This window comes from Hypanus sabinus, chromosome 11 (genome assembly GCF_030144855.1).
Source record: "Hypanus sabinus isolate sHypSab1 chromosome 11, sHypSab1.hap1, whole genome shotgun sequence".
Classification (NCBI taxonomy): domain Eukaryota; kingdom Metazoa; phylum Chordata; class Chondrichthyes; order Myliobatiformes; family Dasyatidae; genus Hypanus; species Hypanus sabinus.
In genome coordinates, this window is record NC_082716.1 from 89,984,788 (window position 1) to 90,005,943 (window position 21,156).

The 21,156-nt window shown below is 36.5% G+C and overlaps 1 protein-coding gene across 2 annotated transcripts in view; it reads right to left on the reverse strand.

Moving 5' to 3' along the window:
• dars2 (aspartyl-tRNA synthetase 2, mitochondrial) overlaps positions 1–21,156 on the reverse strand; it is a 91,709-nt gene that overhangs the window by 45,213 nt on the left and 25,340 nt on the right. Inside the window, exons 5-12 of one of the 2 annotated variants that reach the window (XM_059984881.1) lie at positions 18,100–18,195; positions 16,113–16,236; positions 12,981–13,027; positions 9,714–9,820; positions 6,346–6,415; positions 4,231–4,410; positions 2,796–2,903; positions 1,926–1,988 (exon numbers count right to left, since the gene is read on the reverse strand). In XM_059984881.1, coding sequence (XP_059840864.1) covers positions 1,926–1,988; positions 2,796–2,903; positions 4,231–4,410; positions 6,346–6,415; positions 9,714–9,820; positions 12,981–13,027; positions 16,113–16,236; positions 18,100–18,195 — 795 coding nt within the window. Of the gene's footprint in view, positions 1–1,925; positions 1,989–2,795; positions 2,904–4,230; positions 4,411–6,335; positions 6,416–9,713; positions 9,821–12,980; positions 13,028–16,112; positions 16,237–18,099; positions 18,196–21,156 lie in introns of both variants that reach the window. The other variant, XM_059984882.1, reaches the window with a different exon arrangement.

Sequence of the window (21,156 nt, forward strand, 5' to 3'; positions counted from 1 at the left end):
AGAGGTTTTTGATTCAACCAGAGAAGATCACAAGATCTCACATGGCAGTACTCAGCTTTGCCAGATCCAGAACCTGGAAATTTTGTGAACCAGTACCTGCTAAGAAAATAAGCCTACACATTGTAAGTGTTATAAGTGAATTCTTAATAAATAAATCAGGGAGGGAAGTTTTGGATTAGGTTCCCAATGGTAAAGAATCCTCTGAAATGTAACCCCCGTGAAACCATTTAGCGCTCATCGTAATCGCGTTAAAACATAATACAGGGTGACGGGATCAGTACGTGTACTCAGTATTGAGTTTGCGACCACCATATACAAAAGATTAAAACAAATGTGATATGATGCTGGCTTCAAGCTGAAGGTTGTTGATTTTGCTAAAGGAACAAATAATTCTGCAATTGCTAAGAAGTTTAGTGTAAACGAGAAACAAGTGAGAGAGTGGAGAAAGGCAGAGGACACGCTGAGGGAAATGCCAAAGACAAAATGTGCAAACCGTGGGAAAACACACATCCCACAAACCAGTCTTCCATCCTTGGACTCACTTTACACCGCACGCTGTCGGAGCAGTGCTGCCAGGATAATCAAGGACATGACCCACCCAGCCAACACACTTTTTGTCCCTCTTCCCTCCGGGAGAAGGTTCAGGAGCTTGAAGATCTGTGCAGCCAGATTTGGGAACAGCTTCTTTCCAACTGTGATAAGACCGCTGACCGGATCCTGACCCGGATTTGGGCCATAATTCCAAATATCCAGACCTGACTTGCACTACCTTACTTTCCTTTTTTTATTTTCTAAGTAGGATTTATAATTTAAGTTTTTATTATATTTACTTCGATTTGTACTCCAGGGAGCGTGAAGCGCAGAATCAAATATTGCTGTGATGATTGTATGCTCTAGTATCAATTGTTTGTTAACAATAAAGTAAAACATGCCAGAGGCCAGAGTACGAAGAAAAAATTTTAGAGTGGGTGAATCACCAGCGATCGTCTGGATACATTGTTACCAGAGAAATGATTTGAGTTCAAACTATGAAATGGGCCGAAAAACACCCTGAGGTTAGCGAAAATTTCAAAGCTACGCGAAATTGGGGCACCCGATTTATGAATAGACATAATCTTGTGTTGAGACAAAAAACAACGATTGCTCAGAAAATTCCCACAGGGAGTTGTTTACATTCAAGAACATGGCTGGGTGGACGAAGTGGGTTGCTTGAAGTGGGTTAAAGAGGTGTGACGTCGATGTCCCGAAGGTTTCAGGAAGGAAAAGTCACTACTTGTCTGGGACATGTTCAAAGTGCACTTGTCAGGAAACAAAAGCAGCATTGAAAGCTGAACGTATGGACATTGCAGTCATCCCCAGTGATTTGACATTCATACTCCAGCCGCTAGATGTGAGTTTAAACAAGCCATTCAAAGAATTCATGTGTCGACAGTACAACAATTTTAACTCAAATACAACTAATGAATACAACCTATCTTCTGTGTATTCGTTTTTCCAAAGTTGGCACTCTCTGTATAAGCCGACTCCCTAATTTTAGGACCAAAATTTAGGGCCAAATTTTAGGTCTTATACACTGGAATTTATGGTAATAAATAACACACAATGAGTTTGAGCTGGCACCTTTGAATAATTTATTACTGTTCAAAAAACAAGATTTTCCATAAGATTGTGATCTTGGATAATGACTCTTCAAATTTTAAGGACCTGCTCAGAACCGTGACAATACAGATTGTGTTCTGGAACAGAGCAAGATTTACTAAGTAGTTGTGAAACCATGCTGTTCAGATTATAAAAGCATATTTCTATACTTTACAACACAATTGATCTTGAAAGGGAGAAAGATCCAGCTTACAGTCTATACATACTGTTTATAACTTGAATCTTCGCAAAATAATTTTCTATAGAAATAGGTACCACTAAATTACCTGATTAAACTGGGTGTTTGCCAACTTCTTGAGATCTTCCAAATCTTTCCTTTTCAGAAGTTTCTGAAAGAATGGAAATACTGATAGAATTAAATATAAAAAGTATGATTTTACTATTTCTCTCCCACTCAAAGTGGGAGATTCTATTTCTATTAGGACAGTGTCAGAACAGATGGGAGGCTGACTGTCCATCTACTTGGGTCTTTACTGGGCCCTTCTGAATGACTGCATGGTTCAAGCTATCAATTTAAAATTCATCGATTTACATCTTAGAATTTTACCTCGTGTTTGACTGAACAACCCCACAGTAAAAAAGCCCAATTATTAAGATAAATCCTTTTACAGATCTGTAATTGTATTAATTACTTAAATAATATTTTTGAACATTGTATACTAATGAATTAAGACTTTGAAATTAAATTCAATATGCTATATATGAACTAAAATATATGAACGTATTACTTTGGACCTTGTTATTATCAACCTTCCTGTAACTTTTGTATTTTATTCTTGATAATTAAAGTACACCACTCTCAGATAAGTGCATTGTTACACATGTTCTGGCATTTCACAATAGTCCACGGGCTAATGACATGACATTATTTTATTACTTAGTGGATTCTCATATAGTAAAACTGAAATGAAGCACAGTTGTGGGAAGTGTCGAAGATCACAATAATCTTTACACTACAGCAAGTTACATACAATGCAAACTAGATGTTGAAACTGATTGCGCTGAACAAAGAATAGCCAGAGCAAAGAGAACAAGAGTTTAGGTAGTAAAATACGTAGTGATTTTGCATATAAAATTACAGATCAAACAGAGGACAGAGATACTTCATGGGCAAACCTTAATGTTGTTATACTTACCACCCCTTCTGTGACTGAGATTGCCCGTACAACACCACAGGTTTGGGAGAGAGCATCACGCAAAAAGGAAATCTCTGTATTTCTAAACACTTCACTGATGTCAACAATCTATTTTTTTTAAAAACATAAATATACTTTAGAGAAATAATTCAAGAGCACAAGAAGTAATTTTAACTTTGTTTATCAGCAGATAAATTAAACACCTCAAAATAAACACTAGAGAAATTGAACAAGGCAGATCAAAAATTCTTAGAATTTATCCACTGATCAAATAGCACTAGTATGGTACAATGAAAATGCTCCTAAAGCAAATGGTTATTAACTAAGTCCTATAAGTAAGAGTAGTGTTACATGATTCTGAGGTCTAGAAAACTGAGCTGAGCTAGATATAACCTTGGATCTTTTTTCATTAAGGCTGACCACTTCTACTTCCTTTCTGCTTCAACTGCAAAAACCTACAGCTTAAGTTCTTTACTCTATTACTCTAATAGCTTCTTCAGCTTTCATTGCATGATTTATCCTCAATAATTATCATATTTAAATCCCAAATATCCATTTTCAATTAGTTTTTATTCCTGCTGGCCTTCAGTAGCAACTGATCCAACTAATCTGGCAATATCTAACATATAAAGTTCTCACTTGCAAGTCCCTCAATGTTCTCTACTTTTACAACTTTCACTCCCACCCCACCATACCTAGTTAAACCTCTGCGATTCTTGCACATCCCTGATTTTCTGTGACATTAAATTGACTACATCTGTGGGAACAAAATACTTGGCGGGAGTACAAAAACGGACAAAATCGTGGGTGCCACCATTCAGCTGACTATTTATGTAACAGATTTTCCCCCAAGCCATCGGACTACCAACCTGCTGACTTCTGCTGTGCCTATTGTCTTGTTTATTATTTATTGTAATGCCTGCACTGTTCTGTGTACCTTATGCAGTCCTGGGTAGTTCTGTAGTCTAGTGTAGTTGTTGTGTTGGTTTACGTAGTTCAGTGTAGTTTTTGTATTGTTCATGTAGCACCATGGTCCTGAAAAACATTGTCTTGTTTTTACTGTGTACTGTATCAGCAGTTTATGGTCGAAACGACAATAAAAAGCAACTTGACTTGACTTGACTTGTCTGATCTCATGCATATGTCAATCTGGAAGCTTTAAATGCACCTCTTTTAAAAACCATCTTAAAAATTACAAATACCGCAGCCTCTATTTCCTTCTTATGCAATTTAATGGGAAACGTACAATTTTAAAGGATCAAACACAAGCAAGCTAATATTAATGAATATTTCACTATGTACTATGAATGTGTCTTTCAGATCTTCTGCCTTTTTGTAGGGAAACTGATCCACAGAACCTCTCTCACTTATTAAAAAGTCAAGAATACATTTCAGGATGTTTTTAGAGCATACACCCCATTCTGAGAAAACACACCTTCATTCCAAATCGAGTGTCTGGTTTATCAATGCCATAATTGTCAATGGCTTCCTGATATGTCATGGATGGAAAAGGTGTAGCAATGGGTCCTTTCTCTTCTGGCCAGGAGTACTCTAGCAATCCTTCAATCAGCTTCCGAATCCCCACCTGGTCTACAAAAGACATCTCAATGTCGATCTGATAAGGATACCAGAGAATTAGAGATAGATAATATAAAATGTGAACAACATATTTTGTACCAGTACAAAAGTAGTACACTTCAAAAGCTCTTATTTAAAGAAGTTAGTTTCGTCTTTAAGCCTTAAAAGTAGTGGGAGCAGATTGGAAAATTAAGGCTGCAAGAATTGCAGTTTTATCTTAATTTATATCACTGATTAAATTACAATAGACGGAGAAGAACTAGAATTTATATCTTAAAATTACATTATCTAGACTCAAAAAACAACTACAAATCATTGACCATATGGTTATGTCTCAAACCTATGTAAAAATAAGCAAATAAAAGAAAGCAAGCTAGGCAAATTACATGCATGCACTATTTTAGAGGAGACTTAATACTGAGGTGAGTAGTTCCTTTGAAGGTTTAAACTCATTGGGTACATTCAAAGCTGAGAAGAAAGTGGATATGAAGATTACTATCCACAACAATGTGGCTAATCTAATCTTTGATTTCAGTTCCACTTCCCAATGTCCATATTATTTAATTCCCAGGTAGTTCAAAATTGCACCTCCCCCTTTGATTGTACTTAATGACACAGCACACAAATACTCAAAGAAACTTAAAAAGTTTTAAGTGATCAACACTATTCTGACACCATAACTCCTCAGCCAGTTAGGGGAACATAATCACACAATCTCCACTTTCAAACCTCCAGACTTTGATGTGGTTCAATGATAGGAGTTTCTTCTCTGAGGATTCACCTCCTAATTCCATTATATGGACTATGTTGCTCGAGTATTCCTCTTGGAAAAATTCCTTCGTACCCAAAACTAATTCTTTGCAATGACCTCCTCCAAAAAGTTTACCCTTCCCTGAATAATGAGATCACAACTATTCCCAATACTTGGCATGGTCTTACCATAACTTGGCAGTATCTCAGAATTCCTACTTCTTACACAAATGCAGCTAAGGCCAATAGCACACCCATTAATACACTTTGTTGTTTCCATAAAAGTTGACAATATTATCCTTGAAAATGTGGACCACTTTCTGTACCTTAGCAGTATTTCTTCTCAAACACAGGCATCAACTCAGGGATCAACCACTGCATGAGTGGTGCAAGTGGAGCCTAAGCAAGATCAAGGAAAAGAGTCTTTGAAGACTGTGACCTACAGGTCTAAAACAGAATTTTTGGTCGCCCTTTCTACATTACTGTATGAAGCTAAATCATGGACCACCTACAGTAGGCACCTGAAAGCCCTGGAACAATACCACCAAAGATCCTTATGAAAGATTTTGATGATCAGCTGGAAGGACAGGCACAGTAACACCAACACACTGGAGGAGGCCAACATGAACAGCATCTCCACTTCGATAAAGCAACACCAACTCCAAGGAATAGATCATGTTAACCGACGCCTAACCCACATCTCACCAAACAGATATTTAACTCCTAGATGAAGAAGGGTCAGTGAGCCCCTGGTGGGCAAGGGAAATAGCAGTCAGCCTGAAGAAATTCAACACTACACCTAAAAACTGGGAAGACATTGCACTCAATAGTTGGACCTGGAGGAAATCTGTCCAAGAGCGAGCTGTGCTATACAAGTGTGATCTCCACTGTGCTGCAGAGAGCAAATGGCAGCTCCAAAAATAGAGATTGAAAAACTAAAAGATCCAAACATGATTTAACCATTTACTTGTGCCCACACTGCACCAGAATGTGGATCCCAGATTAGCCTCTACAGCCACCTGAGAACTCACCAATACAAAACCCCTTATGAGAACATCATATGCGTATCTAGTGACTGCACGCCAAAACTTGCTACAAGGCAACATCTATTTATGTAGAATTTTTTATTACTACCAGAAATTGAAGTTTCATTAACATAACAAAGAATTAAACATATTGTTCATTTACTTTCCCTCCAAGTTCCAAACTCACCATAGCTCACCTGGGTAAACTCAGGTTGCCGGTCTGGCTTTGAACCCTCATCTCTATAACAACGTGCTACCTGAAAGTACCTGTAGAAATGATATTGCCAAGTGAACCAGTGCAATAACCCAAATCCCTCCTGGAAATGAAACTGAAAGTTTACAAGCCTGTTTTCCAACCGTTAATGATAATTGCATCTGCGATCTCACAATTCTTTAGGACTTTTTGGGAAAACTATGCATATGAATTTCTGCATGTATAGCCTGTTATACAAGTTTGCTGTTCAGCAATTGAAATTCTGCCTAAAACTTTACTGAAAGAAGTACTAGTTCATAGACATGCTGTAACAATACCAAAATCTCTTCCATATTGATGTGACTGGGAAAGAAAGCCCTCTTAGTGGCTGAATTTAATGGTAAGATGATCGGAATTAATGACTTAAGTCTGTAACTGAAAAAGCACAGACTGATTATCATAACTGTACTGTGGATGGATTAAAATGCCTAATTCACACTGCTATTAAAAGGCATTTGATTTCATATAGAAACAATATTTTCCCCCTGCTCCACACGATCATGAATCATTGGTTGGATAACTTGTTCTGCAAATACTACTCTACCTGACTCTCTGAAGTTTCATTTTACTTCAACCAATACAAATAAAACACATTTTCAGGCAAATTATTAGCTGAATAAAGATACACGTTTCCAAAATGGTTGCATCTGAAACCTAAAGCACCAAACTTTGTAAATAATTGTATCAATTTGTAACTGAAACTTTAATTAAGTTTGCAAGCTATTTTTTTTTATAAAGTCAATATATATTTTTAACAGATTAACTAGCTGTCTTAACAATCCATTATTTTCGAACTGTTCAACGAAAAGCTTAGGCTTGCAGCTCTACCTAATTGGAAAAGTTAATATGGTTGGATTGACTTTATTTTTTACATCCTTCATGAGTAAAAATCTTTATTTTACACCTCCGTCTAAATGTGCAATTTATAGTAATTTATAATAAATAGTCTGTACAACAGGACAGTCAATATAACATAGCAAAACAATTGTATTTCTATGCCAGTCATATGCTGTATGGAAAAGGACGATTTGGCTTAGAGTTATTTTTCAAATGACCCAGTCTGTTTTGAAGGATGCCTTAGAAAGAAAGAACTGAAACACATCCTAGATGATTTTGTGAAGCCAATGCCCCAATCATATATATGAAAGATTCAATTAAAATTCTGTCACAAGACGACACATAATTGTCTTTCTACTAGTCTTTTATTCTAAAGTTTAGTCTTTTATTTTAATTAATCCAATCGCCTGTCTGTATTGTGCAAGTTACTCACCAAAATATTTGTTTATTACCTCTCTTTTGATTGTGAGTCTATTTGACCAATTGCCTGGAAGGCATGGTTTGGCATAATGATAATTGAGCAGATGATAAATTGGTTCTGTCAGCCAGTGAAAAACTCTATATTTAACAACCAAGTTAGTTATGTGGACTATTATTCCTTGCGTGTCAGGGTTAAAATTGCATATTTAAGGATACAACGTACACAAATCTGCTTCTGGAAATTCTTTTGTTTCTTTATGTATTTCAATTGTTTCTATAATATACATATGATTATATTAAATGAACAAAAAAGTTCTTGAATTTCTCAAGTTCAATATTACAGAGCAGAATTAAAAAGCATATAAAAGAAGATTTTACAAGCAACATTCAAGACAGATATGCCTTGGGGTGCCGTCTGGAAATCAAGCAAGAAATACAATGAAATTTTGCTGAAGAACATAATAATAATGCACACAAATATTTTGCACACATTGCAGAAAAAACTGAGACTGTAAAGGTTTTATACTTGTACCACTGTGTCTGAATTCTCCCATGATTATATGACCTGATAACAGATATTCACATTTTACCACCGTGTATATATATATAAAAAAAAATTGTTGAACTAAAAGATATGGAAGAGACAGTATAGAGAGAGCATTCCCAGTTTCAAATTGATGCCCTGGACTCTCTCTTCAACTTCTGCCATGACAACTGTAACAGGGAGAAAGAAATGCATACTTTTTTCCTCTCTTTTGTGACATACTACATGACAACTGGTGGACTCAAATTACAACTCATTAAAAACTGAAACCTAATATGTTGCAATGTCTGTGTGAATCATTCAAAAACAATATTATTAAGAAATTCCTAGTTGGAACAACAGTTGCCTTGTGGCTTTAAAACTGAATTTTATAGTTAGTCCTCTGAGGTTAGATTAATACCTTGGTTATACATTAACAAACCTGATAAACTGAAATAAAATCCGAATGATAGTGGAAGACCAACATTTTCTGCTCATCTCTGATGACCAACTGAGTCATTGTTCGTAAGGGAGTTTCAAGATTTAGTAAAAACAAAGGAACAGGAATGTACATCCAAGTTAGTAAGGTGTAAGACTTGGAGAAGTTCTGTAAATTCACAATTGTTCTTAAAGGTGAGGTGAAGGAGTTGTTGTTGGAGTGGTAGAGACGAGGAACTACAACTTTTGGTGGCTGATAGACAATGTTGCCACTGTGCACTGCTCGAGTAAAGAAAGTGCAGGGTGATGAGTGGGGTACAATCAATTGCACTGTCAATTGCAATTGTTGAACTCGTCTTGTTGGAGCTGCATTTGCCCAGAAGAGCAGAAGATTTTCTATTCCATTCCTGATGGACTTTGCAGAAGCTGAAAACTTTGATCTGTTCAAAGCTGAGTAATTTGGTGGAGAACATACAGTCTCTCACATACTGCTCTTACAGCAATATTTATATGACTGGTCCAGCTAAACTAATGCTCAATAATGACCTCCAGTTGTTAATGGTGTGTGATACAGTAATAATCATGCTATTGAATGTTAAGGTATGCACTCTGTCCTGTGAAGATGGCCTAAGCCTATCTTTGAAGCACAATTTTTTTTCTTGTCACCAGATCAATGCTTGCCTAAATGTTGTCCAAGCCTTGCAATACACTAACAAGCACTGTTTTATTTTTAGAACTGCAAATGGAACTGAAGATTGTGCCTTTGTCAAACATCCCTACTTCTGATCTCATGATGGAAGGTCCTACCTGAAGCAGCTGAAGATAGTTTGGTCAAGACATTTTTTTTTTGAGGAACTCCTACAAAAATGCCTGAAATAATTAACTTCCAACAACCATTGGGATCTTTCAAGTCAGACATTTGTGTATAGGACTTTACATAGGCATCTAGGTTGGGAGTTGAGAAACCAGTGCCTAGATCCCTGTCAGGTGATCCATCAGATTTTATTCTTAATTCAAGTTACTTTTTAATTCAGTATTTCCTAAACTGAAAAGTCATAATCCCTGACACTTTGTTGGTTAGAATAAGACCTTACCTATCCAGTCCTCCGACCATCAGTAACTGCTTGAATTGCTGAGGGCTTTGTGGGAGACTATAAAACTTTCCTGGTTCCCTCGAAGGTACCACAAATTCCTTTGCTCCCTTAAGAACAAACAACAAGTTAAATCTACAGTAATTTCATTCTGTACCCTTAATGGAGGTGCAGATCTGAAGTTAAGTGAGCACTGCATTGTTCATCATGGCTCATCAAGATAGCAGTTCAGAAAGACAATCAGCTTTCCTCCTCCAATTTAACTAATTGGCATTTTAAAGATGACCAAACAGGGCATCAATGGAGAGTAAGTTGCCATAAATGGAATCTTATAAATCTGAAATATTTGAACAATTTTCAGTATTCTACAAATTCATTTACCAGATTTAAATATAGGCTGTTAAAAAAAATCTAAGGATTCCAGAAACAAAAAATAAAAAAGCAGAAAATGCCAAAAGATAGATAGATAGTATCTGTGGAAAAAAAGAATTAACTGTTTACTGTTCTACAGATGTCGCCTGACCCACCAAGTGTTTCCAGCATTTTCTATTTTAGATGATCAGTCTTCCAAACTGTATTTAGCATGTAATCTCCATTCACCAACCTTCAACTGCCATCCTCTCTCCTGTTTGTAAGACTGAGAAAAAGAAATGAGATTCTTCTATCTACTTCACATTTTTCAGCTGTGCTAATCACAATATTGTAGCAGAAGCATATTTTTTCCACATCAAGACACATAAGTATTCATGATGGCTAAATTGATAAGAGAATGAATTTTTTGACCCAAAGTGTTTGCCAACAGACACCTCCACCACTTGCCTTACCCCATTCCACAGCAGGAGGTCCAGTTTTGCACTCTCTAGTAGATCTCTTTATTATATTAATAAAGGAAGCATTCTTGGATGCAAATTCCATAAATTCTATTCAGTTCAAGCCTTTTACACTATGGCTGGCCCAGTCAATAATAGGGATGTTAAAAATTCCCAGTAATATTACCCTGCTAAGTTTACAACTGGCTACAATCTCTCAACATATTTGCTCCTCAACTATTGGCAGCCTATGATACAATCTCATCAGAGCGAATATCCGCTTCTCGTTTTTATATTCTACCCAAATGGCTTCACTGAATGTCCCATGGGTGGGGGGGCTGGGGAGGTTCAAAGAACATCCTTAAAGATTGGGCTGCCAACCCTGCCCTTCCCTCAGCCATGTTTCTGTAATTGTTATGATATCCTAGCCTATGATATACTGCTTTGAAAAAATAAAACAATTCGACTTCATTTTGACCTTTATGAAAGTTGTTGGTTAAAAAGGCTAACAATCTACAGATCAGTGGATTCGATCAGACAGTCTAATTGTCTTTGTTCTTGCCATGTTTTTGGGGATGGTCTTCACCATTTTGTGAAGACACTCTATTCTGCATTTTGTGAGCGTGACATGCTGGGCTTGATCAATGCTTTAAAGAAGACACAATGATGCTCCAGAAAATCTGCTGGACTTGAAATCACTTCCAAATAAGAAGTTATTTGTGAGATGTCCTTTGGTTGAATATAACATGCAGGTTTGTGAATGTTGGGATTGGTGCCTGCCTGCAGTGATTCAAGCTGGGTGCTGATTGAGAACAAAGAGGCATAAATTATCAACTGTGACTTGCTGTAAAGAGGGCAATAAATGGAGTAGAGCCAACAAAAAGATGTTAAAGATCGGACACATAACGCATGGCCAATGACACTGGAATGCAATATTTGAATTGATAAGGAATGGATGCTTCGTGTGTGTTGGCAGTGGTAACTTCAAAGAATAACGATTGAGGATACAAGCGAGAGCAATCCAGCGTGAAACACATGAAGAGTGAATAAGGACAAGGAATGCCTAGCCTGCGTAGACTCCTTTGCTATTCAGGAAAGTCAGGGAAACTTAGGTGTGCACACAAGGTATTTAGTGTACAAATTCATGTATTTATTAGTTTGAACAATTAAGGTAGATAAATACAGATCTCTCTGTGTCTCACTGATCATTGTTACAAGGGGTGATCCTTATAACAAAGCTAATCAATCCAGACATCGAGACCTGCTTTATAACACCTCTAAAAATAAACACATAATGAGCTGAACATGGACTGAATATGTTGCTTCTGGGCGAAAAAAATCATGCAATGATTTTAGTAAAGCTTACTGCTTTAATACTCAAAATACTCAGTTTAGGCCACAATGCTTCGGATTTATCATTCTGGTGTAAAAGTTCACTCCTGTCCTTCTCGAGAAAGATCTCTGAAACACAAATCTCAGATCTACAGTATATTTATTTTGTTTAATGACAACCTTAACACATGGTATATATTCAGACTTCATTAAATAAATTCAAAGCATATTTACCAGCTTTTCTACTTCACTTAGATTAACCAGTGATTTTTAAAAGAACATCTAAAATAATTGCAAAATCAAAACACAGATTTACATTTTTACAGGTTTTCTTGGTGGATTTTCTGCTCCATTAACAGCATTGAGTAACAATGCCACTGAATTTGGTTAACGTCTGTCCAAATGATAATAACACTAAGTCTTAACAATGGTCTTTGGCATGATTTTGCCCTTGTACGTCTTGTTGCAGTCCTATCCACAGCTGACCTTACACTTACCGAAACCAAAGGATCAAAACAGGCCTCTTCCTTCTCTGTATGGATCAGTCACTGACTTCTATAACTGTGTAATCAGTTAACATAATCAGACCACTGCTGCAACAGTAAGCCTCAGAATCCCAGTCTCTAGAGATATTGTGAATCAATCTCTTTCAGTTTTGTTTATTGTTGTCAGAACACCAGTTTCCTTACTCCTTACATGGTCCTTGCCTGCCATACAAAGCCCTTTTCTTGAGCACATGAATCTAGAAACTGTAGCTCTAGAGAAACAAAGTCACAGTGGCTGACAACAGTTCTGCTCCAGCTCATCATGTACTCAGACAGTAGGAAGGTGTCAGATCTCTGCAGAGTTTTCCAGTGAAGAATCAGTGAAGGCCCCATAATTGATCTGAATTATTTAAAACAGAGGGCTAAAAGTCTGAGAGCAATCGATCCAAGGTTTCTCAAAAACATACTTTGAGTTAAGATAGAATGGTATTGGGTTAGGAGAAGAAAAATCTAAGCACCATTGAGAATGGCATGTATTTGAATGGAGACTTTTAAAGCTACGGTTTCTTTCTCACCTCTTTCACCTATAGGAGGTCGAAAAGAAAGTGTAGTTGGAAAGAGAATAAATATTTGGCAGTACTTACTCCAGGTGTTTTCTTAAATAATGTTGGCGTCTCAACGTCTACAAAACCTGCAAACAAAACATGGGAAAGCAGCAAGGTACTGCATGAATTTACTTGCATTTACCACAATTTTGCATGTTTCATGCCTTCTACCAAATATACCAAAACTATAATACTGTCAAAAGAAATGAATTGATAAAAGTATTACAAGTGAGGCTTTTTATAACAAGATTTAATTATCAGAGCCAACAATGCCCTCATCCTCTGAGAACTTCTGCAATGTAATCAATGCAAAGGTACCAAGAGACAGAAAAAAGATAAATTATTAGAGTCGGAAGTATTTAATGTATCCTTATTGAATGTAGATTCCAAGTTACTTGCATCCAGGTTGGAGAAGTTATTACCCCAAATTATCTCGGAAGATCAAACTGGTTTTATTAAAAATCGTTAGTCTTTTTTTAATGTTAGGAGGTTATTGAATATTGTGTATACTCCTTCAAATAATATTTCAGAATGTGTTATTTCATTAGACGCTGAGAAAGCATTTGACAGAGTTGAATGGCCATACTTATTTAACGTGTTGGAGAAGTTTAATTTTAGTCCGACATTTATCTCCTGGATTAAACTGATTTATCATACTCCAGTAGCCTCGGTGTTTACTAATAATCAAAGATCTCCCTTTTTTCGTCTATTTCGGGACACTAGACAAGGCTGTCCTCTTAGCCCACTATTATTTGATATTGCTCTAGAACCCTTGGCAATTGCTATCAGAGAATCACAGGATATTCTTGGTATTAATCGTGGGACAGATACTCATAAGTTATCTTTGTATGCAGATGATTTATTATTTATTTCTAATCCTGAGAAATCCATTCCTGTAGTTTTATCATTGTTGGCTCAATTTAGTGATTTTTCAGGGTATAAATTAAATCTTAATAAGAGTGAATTGTTTCCTTTAAATAGACAGCTCCCAATTTATGGAAACTTACCTTTTAAATTAGTTAATGACTCTTTTATTTACTTAGGGATTAAAATCACAAAAAACCATAAAGACTTATTTAAGGTTAATTTTGTACCCTTAATTGATCAGATTAAATGCTTGTTTACTAAGTGGTCACCATTATCTTTATCTCTGATAGGTAGGATTAATACTATTAAGATGGTTATTTTACCTAAGTTCTTATATATTTTTCAAGCGGTACCAATTTTTAATCCGAAATCTTTTTTTTACTGATGTTGATTCAAAAATTTCCTCATATATATGGCAGAATAAAAATCCCAGGTTAGGTAAAATATACTTACAGAAGGCAAGGAAGGAAGGTGGATTAGCATTGCCTAATTTTAGATTTTACTATTGGGCAGTTAATATCAGATATTTGATATGTTGGTTGAAAGATTGGGATGGATCTTTTAGCCCTCATTGGGTGAGCCTGGAAATTAAATCGGTACCAGGTTTTGCACTGGGTTCTATTTTGGGGACTTCTCTCCCTCTTGTTCTTTCTAAATTGCCGAAACGAATTGACAACCCGATAGTTAAACATACTTTACGTATATGGTTTCAATTTTGGAAATTTTTTGGGTTGACTCAGTTTGTTTTAAATATTCCTATTGTATCCAATTGTTTTTTCCACCCTTCAATTATGGACCAAGCTTTTTCGGCTTGGAAGACTAAAGGATTACTACAATTTTCTGATTTATTTTTGGATAATTGTTTTATGTCTTTTGAGCAATTATCTAATAAATATAATTTGCCTAGATTTCATTTTTTTAGATATTTACAGATTAGGAATTTTTTAAATACAGTACTTCCTACTTTTCCAAATTTTGTGTCTTCAGGTATTTTGGAGAATTTGTTTGAATTAAACCCCTTTCAGAAAGGGCTTATATCAAAACTTTACAATATAATTATGAAGATACATTCAGAGCCCCTTTATAAGACAAAAAATGATTGGGAAAGAGAGCTTAACCTTATTATTCCTATTGAGAATTGGGATAGAATTCTTCAATTAGTTAATACATCATCTATATGTGCCAAACATTCACTAATACAGTTTCAGGTCGTGCATAGGGCCCATCTGTCCAAGGATAAATTGGCTCATTTTTATTCCTATATAAATCCTATTTGTGATAGATGTCAATCTGAAATAGCGTCTTTAACTCATATGTTCTGATCGTGTCAGATTTTGAAAAAATATTGGAAAGATATTTTTGATATTATCTCTGCAGTATTAAACATTGATTTACAACCCCATCCTACTACCGCAATTTTTGGTTTACCAATGATGGACTCACTTCATTTATCTTCTTCCGCCTGTCGAATGATTGCATTTCTTACACTAATGGCTAGAAGATATATTTTGTTGAATTGGAAGGAAATTATTCCTCCTACTGTATTTCATTGGTTTTCTCAAACCATGTTACGTTTAAATTTAGAAAAAATTAGAAGTGGTGTATTTGACACTTCTACTAAATTTGAAAAGATATGGAGACCATTTATTCAATATTTTCATATGATGTAATAGGACCCTGTTCCAGGCCTATTTGATTTTCCAGTTTTGTTTCATATATGTCAAGAGGATCGGAGTTGACGACACTGATGATTTTGTATTTTTGTGAGATATTATAAACAGCCCTTTTTTCTTTTCTCTCTTTTTTATTTTCTCTTTTTTCTTTTTTATTTTTTCTTCTATTAGTTATTAGATTTTTAGATTAGTTTTTGCATAATGAATTTTTTTTCTTTTTTCCTTTTTATTTTTTCTTTTTATTCTACGTTATGATACACCTAGGCTTGCCTTGTCTATTTGTATATTGTATCTTTTACAATGTGGGAATACTCATTTATACTGTAATCATTGTTTTTGTAATCTTTTATAGTTAGTTGAAATATGTACGTTTGTAATCCCAGTATCTATGTACCAATTTTATTTTGTTGTTATTAATAATGAGAATAAAAAGATGGAAAAAGGAAGTATTTAATGTGCAAAACATTTCAAATAAGAGTAAAGAGTCTTCTAAACAGCTGGGTGGCACCTCATCTAAAGGAGGCCTGGCACTCCTCAACAATCCATAGATAAGATGCGCTCCCCTCAACTACATGAATACAATGATTAAATGAAAAAGAATCAAATGGAATGAGAGTCGTGAAATCATTACCATGTAAATTACAGAGATACTCCCGCATTCTCATGACCATCTGGGAACGTAGTCGCAAGTTATACTGCATCTGGGAACTTCTCAGGTCCAAGTATCGGTGTTGCATACGTAATACTTCTGACTTCTGCAGAAAATTAGAAATTTGGAATTTAAAAACGTAGTCTCGCACCATTTTTTGAAAATTGATGACATGCTAGTTCTTTTGATTGGGAAGTGATAGTGCAAATCCAAATCCCTCTGTAATCATCACGTCTTTGACAGCTTAATTCACATCATCTTGTGAGGCTCAAGCAGTCAAACTCTTATGCTGCAAACACGAGGAAATCTGCAGATGCTGGAAATTCAAGCAACACACACAAAATGCTGGTGGAACACAGCAGGCCAGGCAGCATCTATAGGAAGAAGCACTGTCGACGTTTTGGGCCAAGACCTTCGTCGGGACTAACCGAAAGGAGAGATACTAAGAGATTTGAAAGTAGGAGGGGGAGGGGAAACGCGAAATGATAGGAGAAGACCAGAGGGGATGGGGTGAAGCTGAGAGCCGGAAAGGTGATTGGCAAAAGGGATACAGAGCTGGAGAAGGGAAAGGATCACGGGACAGGAGGCCTAGGGAGAAAGAAAGGGGGAGGGGAGCACCAGAGGGAGATAGAGTACAGGCAGAGAGAGAGAGAAAAAAAGGAGGGGGGGAAAATTAAGTATGTCAGGGATGGGGTAAGAAGGGGAGGAGGGGCATTAATGGAAGTTAGAGAAGTCAATGTTCATGCGATCAGGTTGGAGGCTACCCAGCCGGTATGTAAGGTGTTGTTCCTCCAACCTGAGTTTGGATTCATCTTGACAGTGGAGGAGGCCATGGATAGACATATCAGAATGGGAATGGGACGTGGAATTAAAATGTGTGGCCACTGGGAGATCCTGCTTTCTCTGGCAGACAGAGCGTAGGTGTTCAGCGAAACGGTCTCCCAGTCTGCGTCGGGTCTCACCAATATATAAAAGGCCACACCGGGAGCACCAGACGCAGTATACCACACCAGCCAACTCACATGTGAAGTGTTGTCTCACCTGGAAGGACTGTCTGGGGCCCTGAATGGTGGTGAGCGAGGAAGTGTAAGGGCAGGTGTAGCACTTGTTCCGCTTACAAGGGACTCTTATGCTGAGCTACTCCCAAAAGTTCAACATGGTATACCATTGAACCATTATGTTAAGTACTAACCATTGCTCTGAGCTGAGTTAGTGCAGCTTAGTTGGGTAGAAGATTGACTTGCCATAGTTGGCCTGAAAATTACTGGAGGATTGCTTTTGGGAACTAGACAGAAAGATGAAGATAAGCGCAGTAGTCATGACCATTCATTATTCAAAGGGCAAGTGATTTAAAAAAAAGTTTGTGTGAAGAGATGGAAAAGACATTTTAGAAGTTTTCAGAAGAGCACTTGATTTGCTATCAAAGTACAAACTTCAGTCTGAGGGCTTGGGTCGGATAGTTCTTCATTGATGTCATGCACACAGATGCAGATCTGATGAAGGGTCTTGGAACTGAAGCATTAACCCGGTTTCTCTTTCCACAGAAGCAGCCTGACCTGCCAAGGGGTTTCCTGTATCATCTGTCTTTATTTCAGGTTTCCAGCATCTGTAGCTTTTTTTTGCACTCTGGCAAGACTCAAAACTGGGTAAGTTACCCATGAGTCCATGAATCAAGTGAGCAAGAAAGAAAGAAACTGAGAACACAGCAATGAGATTTCAAACAGCTCTGCCATTAACAACAGGGATTTGAAACTGCAATTACTCATTGTGATAATGAGCATGGTAATGATAATGATCCTGGTGTGCTGCTAGAGCTGTTTGTCCCTTGGGTAGTGTCTGCCAAAGTACTTACACAAATCTGAAAGGATGGGTTCAGTCATTAGGGAAGCAAGTGATAAGTGAAAAAAGAATAAAAAAATATTATATCAACATGTTGTTGTTGACATTGAATTTTCATTCCAGGATTTACCTTTGCAAGCTCCTTGGTTTCAAAGGGTAACTTTCTGCATCTGTTTAGTAGCTCAGCATGCTGCAGCCTCACTTCAATTTTACCTGTCGACAACTCCTGAAGCCCAAAAGACAACTGGTTAAATAAGGTAAGGAATCTTTTTGAAGTTACATTACCTAAACAATTCACCAGTGAAAAAGAAAAGCACTATTCCCAAGTGTCCAGAGATTAAAGCATTCTTGAATAAATATAAAGCAAATAATCCACCCTGACACACAGCCCTGTGCAAAAGAAAAAAAATCACTCTTAGGCAGTTTGGAGATTTGAAATGTATTTGCAGCTTCCCAATAATGATGGTGCCCATACTTTAGCAGTTTGCAACCCAATGCATTAGTCTATGCTGAAGTGATTCATCTATAATCAATCATCATGACTTCATTTTTTAAATAAATAGTAATATGAATCAAAGAACTACTATATGTAATACTATGCAAGAAAACAATACATTAAAGATTCACCCTAGTCAAATAACCTTCAATTCAGAGGCACAGCTTCAAGCCTACATGATTACAGATGAATCGCTGTGGCACAGACTGCCAACGTATGAGCACCATCATTATTGGGAAGCTACAATTACATTTGAAATCTCTAAACACCTAAGAATGATTTTTTTAAATTCATTCACAAAATATAGAAGTTATTGTGTTAGGTATATTTAAAGCAGAGGTTGACAGATGCTTGATTTGTCAGGACATGAAGGGATATGGGGAGAAGGCAGAAGACTGGGGCTGCGAGGGAAAGTTGGGCTGTGACGGAAAGTGAATCAGCCATGCTGAAGTGGCAGAGTAGACTCGATAGACCAAATAGCTTATATTCCTATATCTTATGGTCTTATTGAAGTCATTGGTAATTCAGATATTTTCACCTCTATTATTTTTTGAACTGAATGGTTTGCATTTACATGAAACACAGAATGCTAACACAAACATGCAAATTGAAGATTGATCTTTATTTCAAAGGACTGGAATATAAAACTGTGAAATTGCTGACTATTTTTGATTTTCACAGAATCAGAAGTCATTATAATTGTAGAGGCCATTGCTAAGACCATATCCAAAGTACACATTTTAGTCTCATGGAAGTAGTTCGGAGAAGATTCAATAGGTAAGAAAGGATGGCATACGAGCAAGGCTTAAGTAGGCCATGGCTATCCATAATACATGATAATATTATTTAAAACATACGATTATGAAGGGCCTTTCCAAGATAGGTGCTGACAGGATGTTTTCCCTTGGGTGAAACTTTAAATTAGAGCGAGTAGTTTTGGATAAGGGGTGCCATTTAAAATGGAGATGAGAGTGTTGCGTACCTTGGGAATTCTCTACACTAAAAAGTTGTGGACACTGAATAATATATATTCAATACTGAAATAGGTATTTTTGGTCTATAGGTAAGTTGGTGATTAAGGGGAAAGTCATGAAAAGTGGGGATGAGACTAAGATCAGATCAGGCATATAGCTAACACACAGTTCTGTTTCTTACATTCTTGTCTCAGAATAGCAGTGGTTTTAGAGCACTATTGCAAAGATGGGAGATTTGCTTTCCTAAACCAACATAATAAAACAGAGTTGGTTTATTTCAATAATTTCAATATTTCAATAATTATTCCTTAGTTTCAGGGTCATAAATGCAATCAGTTTCATAATTATCCAATCAATAACAGGATTTGCACCATTAGATGCACGAGCAAGATTTTTTAATGGATTACTTAGTCACATAGATTTCTCTTCAAATGGTTTTAACAAAGTAACGCTAATAATGCCATTGCATTTCTACAGCATAATGCAAAAACGAATAAGATTTTACCAGTATACATAGTTTAAAATACACTATAAACTAAATAATCTATTGTTTGCATCCCATCAAAACATGACTTAGATGTAAGAAATAATTTGCAGAAACCAAACAAAGGGAGAGAAAAACTGTATTTCTTTGGCACAACCTAGTAAATAATCCAGAGATCAATAGAAACTTGGGAAATATACCTTCCAAGTAAAGAAGCTCAACCCAAAGTGCAAAAAATTTAAAATGAGACAAACAGATTTTGCACTCCATCACACTATTATCAGTTTGAAATTTAGCTAATAATTTAGCATGTCTTTTGTTGTTTTCAAAATGATAACTACAGGGGTTTATGTACATAATCTCGTTGATTAAATTTCCAGAGGGTGAACAATATCCAAAGGGACACAACAATTTAAACATTGTGTGCTGCGTCTGTGAGGCTGAGTCTGGCAGCGCTGTGGAAGTCCATAGCGGGGTTATTCCCTTCTGCCGCCTGCATGGGATGTCGAGTCTATCAGGACCCTGACGATTTGTGGAAACTGCGTGGTGATTTCTTTTGAACTTATAGTCTTTTAACATCTTTGGAGTATTTTCACTGTGCCCATGGTCTTTTTTTTGTCAATTATGCTATTGTTTGCACTGTTGTAACTACATGTTGTAACTATGTGGTTTTGTGCAGGTCTTGTAGATTTAGTTTTTGGTCTTGTTTTGTTTGGTGGTGTTGGAGCTCCTTTCTGAGGAACGCGCTAAGATGGTAGCATGAAATTAATATGCAGCAGCCTCTCCGGACTCTGGGGATTGCCAAATGTTATGTGGATTTTCTGGTGTAGTCTGTTTTGTCATGTGCTTTTGTGATATCATTCTGGAGGAACATTGTCTCATTTTTTAACTGCATTGCATTTGTGGTTTCTAAATGACAATAAACTGAATCTGAATCTAAAAAAGTAAATACGCTTTTACATAGTCTGTTTCACAATCTTCAGATACATCAATGCATAATTTTCATGTGTAATCACAATTGACATGAAAAACAAAAGCCATATTTTATTTGCAATTTTAATATAGCCTTCAACCTCAAGAAAAACCATTTATGAGATCACTAACTTTCAATTTAGAATTTTCGCTTGCTTTCAATTCCCAAAATTGCTCACTCTCTTTATATCCTACTCCAGCTTGAATATCTCAGAGATATTTGTACTCCTTCAATTCTAACCTCTTCCACATCCCTGATTC